This window comes from Syzygium oleosum, unplaced genomic scaffold (genome assembly GCF_021117445.2).
Source record: "Syzygium oleosum isolate NSW1041296 unplaced genomic scaffold, Sole_v2.1 Sole_v2.04, whole genome shotgun sequence".
Classification (NCBI taxonomy): domain Eukaryota; kingdom Viridiplantae; phylum Streptophyta; class Magnoliopsida; order Myrtales; family Myrtaceae; genus Syzygium; species Syzygium oleosum.
Genome location: NW_026607488.1, coordinates 8266765 through 8278951, shown reverse-complemented (window position 1 = coordinate 8278951; position 12187 = coordinate 8266765). Strand labels below are relative to the sequence as shown.

The following is a 12187-nucleotide window of genomic DNA, read 5'->3' as shown; positions in this document are numbered from 1 at the left end:
TTTTGAGAATTTATGCGGAAACAAAACAAATCATAGAATAGTCTGAATAAAATTCAGATTCAAGACAGATTGTATAGACGGTGCTCTTGATGTGCAGTGTGTAAAGTAAGAGATGAGGGATAGAAAAACTGCACACAAGTTTATAGTGGTTCGGCTTATAGCAAGTCTACGTCCACTCTCCCACGCTGACAGCCTACTGGCTGGATTTCACTATGTAATCAAGAGGAATTACAATCTGAGTGTTAGCACTCTTGTGTATGATAGGACTCTCTATCTCACACAATCACTTTTACAAAGTGTCCCTCAAGATTTTAATGTATGGCTCAGAAAGACAAGAGAAATGATCGGAGTATGCTCAGACTTTGGACTTGATGATTCTTGATTATATACTTCCTTCTGCTGCTCGTTGATCTCCTTAAATACTCCTCTACTTCCAAACTAGCCGTTGGACAGCATTCAGAGGATCATCTTCCAATCTTCACCTTGGACAGATTTGTATAGAAAGGATTGAGTAGCCGTTGGATGACATTTTCTGAATCCCGCTGATTCTGGTCGCCCATACAATCAGAATCTTGGTTTCCATAAGTAGAGCTTTATCCGTTGTAATGCATGCTTGTCGTAGTGTTTGATTGTCAATCAATTTGATTGAGATCAAAGCTTTCCTTCTGTGAAATCCATACCAGATCACTAGCTGTTTTGTCTCGTTCTGAATTTTGCGTCTGCGTCTGAAGAAATTCTGCGTCTGCATCTGAAGAACTTCTGCGTCTGTGTCTGAAGAACTTCTGCGTCTGCTTCTGAATAATTTCTTCGTCTGCATCTGAATAATTTCTGCGTCTGAACAATTTCAGCGTTTGAAACTTCAGAATTAAGATTATGTGGGTCTTCAATAAGATATTTGCCAGCTTGTAAAGTCTAAATAACTTCCTTCTGAGCTTCCAGAATAAACATACCTGGAATAAATTAGTTCAGAATAAGTATCAGATTTACAATAACATGGCCTCAATTTTGTGCAATTAATTTTGGGCAAATTAAAAATAGGTGTCAACAACGCACATCAGGAGAACCTTCATCTAACAAGCGCATGACCTCTTTAACACAATCCTGAATTCTGACCAAATGATCGGGTAGATTTTTGTCTCTTTTATCCAGCTTGTTCAAAACCACAGCAACGATTGATCTAATGAGTTCACCATGGTACCTATCAAGCTCAAAAATAGCCCAGCAATATTAGATATTATAAAACCAGCAACGGGAGAGGGAGAGGCGGGGCGACCAGTTCCCTACTAAAAAAATATTTTATAAATATGAGTAAATTAAAAAAAGTATTTTTTTTCTCTATTTAAAAGATGCAAATCAATTTATCGATTCAAATTGAATTTGTCATATCTTTGTAGAGAAATCATCTAGTTTTGTAAGAAACTGATTGATTATTTAATTAAATGGATGTGTAGTGGGGTACTTATTAACACTATGTGGATTGAGTCACAACTTGATAAAAAAGAGAACAATTGATAGTTTTAACTTTTGATGAGAGGAGAAGAGTATTTCTTGTTCTTTAAATCTATATCAATATTTAAAAAGAAAATATAAGCAAAGCTCAAAACTCTACCCTCTATCTTTGAGATCCCATCCTTTCATCCGAGCAACCTTCCCCAGAGCTTCCTTCCATCTCTTCACGACATCGCTGTCAAACTTCTGCTCGTGCTTCTCTAGAGCGACGTGGTATAGCTCAGTTTTGAGCTTGACATCATCAGGATTCACGTCAAAGAAAACTGGCAGGATCATTGCTTTGCAATCCACCATGATTGCAAGCTCACGAAGACACCATGCACTAGATGCGTAGTTTCTAGAGAAGATGGGTATACAAATTGAGGAGCTCTTGATCGCACGCTCCAGTTCGCCTCTGATTGCTTCGCCTTTTCTGATCTTATCGTCGTCTCTGAAAACACGAATTCCAGCTACTTCCATAGAGTGATAGAGACAGTCGGCAAAATTCTGGCAAGTGTCGGGCCCTCTGAAATTCAAGAACACCTCGAATTCAGCCCCCTGTGGTGACTCGACATCACATCTATCGGTCATCGACACTGTTGTTTCATTCGATGAGTCCCTCCTCTCCATCTTCAAGAGCTAAAGTATACTGATGAGTTTAATAATGAGGAGAGAGATGTAAGAGTAGTGTCTAATCGATGTGATTATAGAGGATTTATGGATGAGCTAAAGAGCCGTGGAAAATAGGCTACTAGACTATGAGTCAACAATTAAGTCCAAGAGACGGCACTTCCAGGTCGCATTTTCCTCTTCCTTTATAGAGAATTATGGAAATGGTGGGGACGTCATCGTAAGCATAGATATATCATTCGCGTTAAGAAAGAATAAGGAGTCTGCATGATGTGGATTCCACGAAAATAACTTGCAACAAGCACCCGATCACAAGCGACAAATACAAAAAGGAAAATTAATAAATCATGTCGGGATAAGAAATGTATCGATGTACGAAAAAAAACACCTCAAACATAAGTTACCAATTAAGTATGATGGACGGCACTTCTATTCACATTTTGTTGTATTCAGTGAGTGAGGACTCCATATGTCCCATTTAAAATCGCCCGCGGTGCACGTGAATGTATTCCACGACCGATGCGTGTAATCATTTGTTAAATTTAAGATAAAGAAAGCATTTCATTCATGTATAACGTTCTATTTAATTAAGTAAATTATGTTATATAAAGATTAGTTCGAATAAAACCGAAAGGGGAAAGTACTAAATACTCCTTTTTCAAGATTTTCTCGTTGGACAAAGAGTTCAAATTTAAGATCGAATATTCCGTAATGGGTGTGATACACTAATGGTAATGCCCTAGAGGAGGTAACCAAAAAAAATTTCTTTTTTTCCTCCTTTCAAATTATTATTTTTTGCACCAACCACAGTTCATTTCCCTCCAAATAACAAATACATGCTAATAACTTGCCTAAGATTATTTGCTAAATTATCCTAATATATGCCTTACTTAAAAGATACGTTGATCTATTATGTAATTGATAACTTCATATTTTTTTTATCCGAAAGTGTCAACTAAATAATAAATGTTCTCAATTACGAAGTCCTAAGCATTTTTGTTGTTTGCTGACCGAGTCTTAAACATTCTATTTAATCAATTGACTCCTACACCTTTTTAGAAAGTGTGCAATTGAGCTCTAATCTCCTGCTGGTGGCATTTTCTCATCGCAAATCATGTCCTTTTAGTTTTTCACAAAGCTAGACATTAACTTGACAACAATTAAGGAATAAATTACGAAAGTTTCATTGAAAATTGAGTGGGAAACTTGATTATGACATTTTTTGTATAAGAACAACGCAAGTGCCATAACTTTCGTATGGCGTTCATTTGAAGGCCATAACTTTTTTTTTCGCTCACTTAAGTGCCACATTGTAGTAAAATTGATCATTTGAGTGCCATTTCCGGCAAACCATCCTACATGGCTTTTTAATTAATTTTCCATTAGACGTGGATTTTTTAAATATTTTTTTTGAATTTTATTTATTTTGATTATTAGTTTTTTTTCTTTTCCTTTTTTAACTTGTTTTTTTTTCAGGGCCAGCGAGGGTCACCGGCGACCTCGCCGACTATGAAGCTGTCACGCCCCGAACCCCAACGGACTCGCGATACCCCTTCGCTGGTCGTATTGAATGCGACGTCCCAGGATGCGTCGCCGACCCAAAAGAAACACTCACATGAGTATGCAAGCGGAAGCGAATTTAAAACAACTCAGACAATAAAATATGACAGGGAGGTAACAATAACACAAACCAAAAACATCCTAAAAATATAAGACTGTCACTTATAACATTCAGTCGTACAATTCAGGCATTAGGCTCCTACGGTTAGATCCACCATAATCATCAGAAGGAACAGGTGGCAGGTAGACTAGCCTAGCTATACAAAAAGGTTCACCAACTCCATGGGCTTGTCTTCGAGTCTTGCTCCATCGGCCCTTCCTCGGCATCCCAAAATGCTGTGACGGACCACTCATGGTTGGGGTTGAGAGTCTGAAATGGTTATATAATAACCATGAGAACGAGTCTCAATAAGCAACACCCTAAACCCCACATAGGCCAATGCGTACCCAGACAAGTCTAACATGCAATCTAACCAATAACGTACAGGGTTCACATTCACGCACTTACCTCGTCTCAGTCCACACGTCCACTCTGCATATTAATTAAACACTATAATGCAATAATAATCCAGAAACATAACATCACCACTCAAACGCCATAACCACGCATATTCAATCAATTCAATCACACTCAATTCGCATGCGTGGCCAAACAACTTTCCACGACCTCCCAGGTCCTTACACACTGCCCGCGTTAACACGCCTCAAGCCAGCCCTCAGATCAAGCCGGGCTCCGTCCCTCACTGGACATTTCACACATTCACACGACCCGCGTCAACACGCCTCAGGTCAGCCCTCAGATCAAGCCGGGCTCCGTTCCTCACTAGACATTTCGCACTTTCACACGACCCGCGTAAACACGCCTCAAGTCAGCCCTCCGATCAATCCGGGTTCAGTCCCGCGTAACCACGCCTTAGGACATTTCTTTCTTTCCAATGACCCGCGTAAACACGCCTCAGGTCGAACTTTCCTTCCACGGACCACCGTCAACACGTCTCAAGTCCGTTAACTTTCATTCTACGGACCACCGTCAACACGTCTCAAGTCCGTTCTTACAGGTACACATGTCACACAATTCAATCAATTTCCAAAGACCGCCGTCAACACATCCCAGGTCTAACTTTCCTTTCACGGACCACCGTCAACACGTTTCAAGTCCGTTAACTTTCATTTCTACGGACCATCGTCAACACGTCTCAAGTCCCTTAACTTTCATTCTACGGACCACCGTCAACATGTCTCAAGCCCGTTCTTACAGGTACACATGCCACACAATTCAATTTGTCATTCTCACACGTCATACTAATCAAATTCCATTCACAAGTTCACCAAACAAGCCCACCCATCCGACATTCAAGTCGGCCCAATCAAATGTCAATTTCACCCACAAACGCCACGACAAGTTGGTCATCGCACCCACATAAATCAACCACTAATTATGCCACATAATCACCACAATTTCATCTAACAATTTATCACATTCACATATTGATCCTAATCCAAGCTTAGCCCCTAAACCGGTACTAATTAACCCCTAAACAAGTCTATAAATACCCAAAGTACTAAGTAGGGATTAGGAAGTCACTTACCTAAATTTGGCCCGGGAAAAATCCACACGGGCCCAAAATGGCCAGGGTGAACAATGCTGGGATCGGCACGGGCGAGGGCGCGGGGCTCGGCCACGGCTCGGCACACGGGCGAAATTCTCGGCGCGGCCCACGGCCACGGGCTTGGCCACGGGCAAAATGCTTGGCCGCGGCAGGGCACGGCGACGGGCGACGGGCCACGGCTGGGGCAGTGGCTTGGGCTGTCCGGCCACCGCCCGGGGCGAGCTCGGCACGGGTAGGGGCAGTCCGGCCACGGCGAGGTACGCTCGATCGGCGAGCTCGGGCACGGCTGGGCACGCTCGGCCGGCGAGCTGGGCTGGCCGGGACGACAGTCGAACGGCGACGGCAGCGAGCTACGGCGGCGGGCAGGTACGACGGCGGCGGTGGTGAGCTCGGCGACTATCTCGGCCGGAGCAGGGGGCAGCAGCGTCGTCGTCGAGCAGCAGGGACGACGGCGGCACGGCGGCGAGCTGGTCCCGGCGACGTGGCGGCGACGGCGCCGAAGTGGAGGGGAAGGTCAGTTGGGTCGGGGGTGACGAGAGGGGGAGAGCTGAGGCTGAGGGGGGGCGAACCGGCGGCGGTTGGGGCGACACGGCGTGGCGGCTGGCAGGGAGGCGGCGCCGGGCGAGCGGCCGGACGAACTGGCCGGCGGCTCGGTAGAGCCTGGTCGCGGCGGACGCAGCGGCGAGCTGCTGTCGCGCGGAGTCGAGGGAGAGAATAGTCGGGTCGGGGGCGATGACTGGCGGACGGTGCGGCGCGGCGGTCGAGCTGGCTGGCGACGGCGGCGGCGCGCGGCGGTCGGCAGTGACTGGTCGTGCGGCGAGCAGCAAGCACGAAGCAGAAGAGACGAAGAAGAAGAGGAAGAAAGGAAAACGAAAAGAAAAGAAAGGAAGAGAGAGAGGGAGGAGACGTGAGCGGGAAAAAGGGAGGGGACGTCTGCATGCATGGGCAGACGTGCGCAGACGCGGCAGAGAGAGAGAGAGGGGACAAAAGTCATAATTTGTCCTCGAGTGCGATCTAACGGTCACGGTTCAAATCCAAAATCGATCTAACGGTCCACGAAAATCCTAATTAATAATTAGGAAAAAGGGTCAGAAGAAACTAACTAAAACACACTACGATAGAGGTCTACTAATCCAAATCCGCACCCGATCAAAATTTCACTTTTCACATATCCCGGGCAATATCGAGGCTGGCCACAATAATATCGACACCGTCCAATTAAATTCGTCCCGGAACTCCGAGAAATTCGACACCAAAATTTGGGCTCTAAATAACGGCCAAATTCGATCGAATGCGATTCTAGCGAAATCTCAATTTTAAAAACAATAACCGAGAGTGATCAGTTCCCGGGCGAGATTTTACTATAAGCACATTGACGAATTATACGTTTTATAAATCCCAAAAATGGGCCGAAATTTGAAATGTCACAGAAGCCCACACCCAAATGGGTGACAGCCACCTTGCCCTCTGCCACGAAGGCCCGGCCAAGGCCATCGCGGCCTCGCCGGCAATGGGCAAGGCCACAAAGGCCGTCGCCAGATCTAAGCGACCGCGAGCAAGCCCTTGTCCAAGCCTTCGCGGTGGAGGGCAAGGTGGCCATTGCCCATCTGGGTGAGGGCTTCGCAGCTGGCGAGGGTCGCCGGTTACCCTCGCTGGACCGAAAAAAAAAAGAAAAAAAGGAAAAGAAAAATTCAAAATTCAAAAAGAATAATTCAAAAATTCAAAAAAATAAAATAAAAATTCAAAAGTATATTAAAAAACTATCCATGTTAGCGCCGGTGAAGCCATGCCAGATGACCGGCGTCCACGTCGGATTTTTCGGCAAGGCAAATCGCCGATGGCACTTAAGTGATCGATTTTTCGAATTTGTGGGACTCAAGTAAGCGAAAAAAAAAGTTATGGTACTCAATTGAGCGCCGTACGAAAGTTATGGCACTTGCGCTGTTCTTATCCTAACATATTTATTAAAAATTAAATTAAATTTTGTTCATAACTATATGTGACTCAAGAAAAAATCAAAATCATATATTTTTGGTTTTTTTTCACGCCCCGAACCCTACGGTACGCGACAACCCTACCGCAGTTGAGTCAGTGCGACATCCCAGGACGCGTCGCCAACCTAAAATCCGAAACAGAGAACAATGCACATGTGGAAGCAATATAACATCTGAACATAATAAAACAACACATGACCAAGGATAGCGATACATACAATAGTTACAACTTGCATTAATAACAGGGATTTACAATATTCAATACAACAGAGATACACAAAATACCAAAACGGGTCAGCAGCCACTAACGTCAAAAAGGGGTATGTGGCTCGGGGCGGTCAGGGTACTAAAACTAGGAAGGGCTCCTATCCAAAAAGTGTCGGCCCTATCTAACTAAGGTCTAGGCTAAACCCTAGGGCAATCAGTCCGAGTCGGATCCCGAGGTCTCGGACGAATCGTCAGACGACTCGGACTCGGAATCCATCGAATCCGGCTCGGACTCGGCCTCCACTGGCTCCTCCTCGGAATCGCCCTCCGGCTCCGGCTCCAGCTCCATCGGCTCCGGCTCGGGATCGGACTCCCACTCCATCGGCTCCTCCTCCGGGTCGAAATCCATCTAAAAAATGATCGGCCGGGGATCAGAATCCTCCTCGGACACGGCCTCAAGGCTGGCTACCTCTCCATCAATATTCTGCGGGTCCCATTGGCTAACCCTGACGATCGGGACATCAAAGGTCCTAAGGGGTCCATAAATCCCGAACGGGTCTCGAAAGCACCAACCCAGATACTGATGAGCCTGGAACTGCGGCCCACCCACATTGACCCAAACTGTGGCAAAATGTCAAATGTAAGTCTCCCCGTTCCCTACGGGGTACTCGATCACCGACCGCTCTATGCGGTGCGGGATCCCAAAACGAATCGGTACTCCTGCCATCTCAAGGTCGAGGATCTGAAAAGTTGGGGTTTAAACAACAGTGAGAATAAATCTCAGCGAGTAGCCTCCCTAAACCTAAACTAGGCTAACATGCACCTCCGGACAAGTATTAAACCACGATAGCACAGTACACAAAGGATTTAGGCCCTCGGGCCCAAATCAAGCATTTTAGTGACCCTGCAGGTTAGGCACATAACAATGGCAATAATAAGGCAGAATCCCATCATGGCACACACACGCAATCACTTGGCCACGGACACATGCCATGCACATGCTTGCGCTCGTTAATGCACTCTTGCACACATGTCATCACTATGCAAATGCTCAAGCTCATTTCTGCACAGTTGCACACGTGTCAACTTTCCCATTTGACACCGACCCGAGTTAAATGCATCAGGTCCGATCCGCGTAAAACGCATCAGGTCTATCACTTTTCGATCGATCTCCGGCCTACGTAAAACGCATCAGGCTCATGACACAACCCGCGTAAAACGCATCAGGTTGGCCATCTTCCGGTAGTCTGGGCATCATCCCGCGTAAAACGCGTCAGGATGGGTTCAATACCCCGCGTAAAATGCATCAGGGTTTTATGTGATCACACGTACACATCCACCAATTATTATCTGAACCCCGCGTAAAACGCATCAGGGCGATTTAGGTGATCACATGCTCATGCCATTTGTGCACACTCGCATAATGCACATGTTATGCCAATGCTCGATATGCACATTCATGACTCGCCAAGGATCTCGATTCTCGGTCACATCAAGCACACAACATGGCATCTCATAATTGATCTCGATTCATGCATAATTCGGCCACCACATAAGCAAATCAAGGCATACTTGGCGATTCACAATTAAATCACAAATTAATCGCACATAGCCCAATTCGGCCCATCATGATCAGCCTTTAAACAGTCTCCTCTAGGCTACTTATCCACCTCCAAATCATCACATTAGCCATTAAATCACCACAAATCAGCCACTACTCAGCCCGCACATTGCACCCATTTTAATCCACATTTAGACCGTAAAATAGCCACACTGAGCTCAATCAATACCACATTAACCAGCCAACAACCAGGTCTGTCTAGGCCTCTTAATCACCTTCAAATCAACTCGTTAGGCCACTAAAATCATCACATTAATCAGCCTAATCACCAGCCAACACTTAACCCCTAAAACACCCTAATTAACCCCTAAAACTTGTCTAAAGTGCACATAAGCCTAATTAAGGGTTATGGTTTCCACTCACTAGGTTTTGAGCTCCAAATGTGGGCTGGACAAGGAGGAGCAATGGGCTGGACGGTGGCTGGTTCAATCCGGTTCAGCGGCGGCGCTCCGGCGGTCCTCACGGCGGCGAACGGTGGGCGGCTCTCGGCTGGCTCACACGGCGAGGGGGCGACGGTGATGGTGATGGTGCCGAACTGAGGAGGAAGAGAGAGAGAGAGAAAGAGAGAGCCGGTCGAATGGGGGTGGTGATGAGGCGAGATGGTGGCGGACGGGCGGTGGCGAGCGGCGTGCGGCACCGGCGGGCGGCGGCGGGCTGCTCCGGCGTCTCCTTCGCGCGGCCGGGAGGGAAGGAAATGGAGAGAGTGGCGAGAGGGGGAGGAGTGGCCGGAGGAAGATGGTGAGAGTGAGAGGAGAGAGATATTGAGAGGGAGTTTTAGAGAGATTGGGTGAGTGGGGTGGTTGAACTACCCAACCCAAAAATGTTCATCTTGCCCAAGCTTCAAGGGTTAGGATTGAATCTTGCAAAAATATCTAGGGGCAAATTATTCCATCAATTTTGGCAATAATAGAGGCTGATCAAGACTAATCTAAACCCCAAAATTCGGAATTAGCACCTAAGGGCTAGGGGCAAAACGGTAATTTTTCAATCCCGGTCCGAAATTTCATTTTTCGACTAAACTGATCCCAAATATAATTGGCCACATAAATACGACGTCGTCCTTGCAAAAATAGTCGCGTACGTCCTTGAAATTCGACACCCAAGTCCAGACTCAATTCCACGATCAATTTCGCTCAAATGCGATTTTAGCGTTTCTTACTAACGGGCGGCTGTTTAGGGGTTACGCGTATCGACCTAGGGTTACTCGAGTCGTGACGGTCTCGATTCCCAAGAGAACACGAGGATCTTATCACCAGTTTCGGAGGTCGCGATCGTTCGGAGTAAGTTCGGGATTGTTCGCCACGCGTACTTTCGGTCGTGCGGAATCACCCGCGTTCCGATCGTACATCGTTGGCCAAACCAAATCCGTCACCCTTCTTGGATCGACCCACATTGGCCCAAAATATTTCCTCGTCGTTTCTCGGAATCGGACTCGATTCGCGGTCGAGTTCTTGGGTCCACGTACCGTTTTCCTAGTTAGCCATTCCCTATTGGTCAGTATCCCGAGAATGATCAGTTCCGGCCGAGACTTACTAAAACGAAATGAGAAATAACCATCCATTTCATTGATCAAAAAAGTGGGTCGAATTCAGGATGTTACATTTTTCCTATCTGTCTAGGTAAAATTTAGGCTTTATTTTTTATTTGTTTCCTTAATCAAGTTCTCTACTCAATCATCGATAAGATTCATATGTTTTATTTCTGATTGTGGTTAAAATGATGCTTCATTTCATTATATGCTAAAAGAGTATAATATAAAGGTCACCAGCAATGATATTAGTACTTGACTGCATCTACGTTAAAACATTATGACTCAATTGACTGAAATAAAACATTTAGGACTTAATTAATCAATCATCAAAATATTAGGACTTCTATTACACTTATCCTCACACAACTAGTGTGATTAACTAAAAGAAAGAGGGTAACTCTCCACATGTGCTATTTTTACTCGGTTCTATTGCAATCTCTCTTGTTTGTTTTTTTATTACCCTATTAGGTAACGTTAAAAGATATACATAAATTAAGCTCACAAAAACTATATTTTCAATTTCTATTTCACTGTAGCAACACGCTCGATCCGGCCATAAATGACATAAGTCGTAGCCTAGGGTCATGTACTTGTCATTAATTTCTATAGTATTTCGTTAAATAGCTTTCAAAAGGAGAAAAAAGATAAGAGAATGCATTGATCTTTAGTTTTTTTTTTTGGGGTCAAATATCTTTAGTTGGTCTAGCAGAGGTTTCTTCTTATTTTTCCAAAGTCAAGCAGAGCTGAACAGGTTGAAATATGTATACGTGAAATATGTATGATCGAACCATCAGTCATTAACTTATGACATCATTCCATGCAAATAACATTATATCAAGTATAATGATCGAGTTTAATAGTGAGGAGAGAGATGTAACAGTAGTGTCTATTATATGTGATTCTCAAGGATTTATGTACAAACCCGAGAGCCGTGGGAAGTCTCCTTCATTATTTTGCGTTTTTTCTTGGAAGCGATGGAGAAATTTCCCACAATAAAAAATTATTCTATCAACAATTCTAATTGATTACCCTCCAAAAAGGAAAATATATGATTGCATTGATTCCACTTCCTTTTCTAAGTTGCGGGAAGTCTCCTTTGTCGCATTGTGTTTTTTCTTAAAAGGGTCCGAGAAGTTAAAAACTAATCTATCACTCCAAAAAAGGAAAATATATAATTTCCATTGATTCCACACGTTCCAATTAAATAATGAACATCAACGACAAGAGATAAAAGAAATCATAATCTTTTATTAATATTGTCTGGACCAGATTCGTGGAAATTAGGGTACAAGACTACCAGGCGTTTTCCCCTTTCCTTAAGAGACAATTATGGAAATGGTGAGGACGTCATCATAAGCATAGATACATAATACGCATTTAGAAAGAATAAGGAGTCCACATGATGTGGATTCCTCGAATATAACTTGCAACAAGCACCCAATCACATTAAAATGGCGGTTGGCCGGCGTAGTAAATAAAAATGGAAGGTGGAAGGTGCGCATCAAACTTGGGACTCAGTCTTAAACTTCAACTTCAATCTCACTCT

The 12187-nt window shown here is 44.6% G+C and overlaps 1 protein-coding gene across 1 annotated transcript; it reads right to left on the bottom strand.

Annotated features, from left to right (window-relative positions):
* Positions 1–1041: 1041 nt before the first annotated feature.
* LOC115664241 (disease resistance protein L6-like) lies at positions 1042–2118 on the bottom strand. Its single transcript, XM_056310365.1, has 3 exons — positions 1833–2118; positions 1610–1772; positions 1042–1198 (listed from the first exon to the last, which is right to left on the bottom strand). Exons 1-3 carry the CDS (start codon positions 2116–2118, stop codon positions 1042–1044), a joined length of 606 nt encoding a protein of 201 aa, XP_056166340.1.
* Between the last annotated feature and the right edge of the window lie 10069 nt (positions 2119–12187).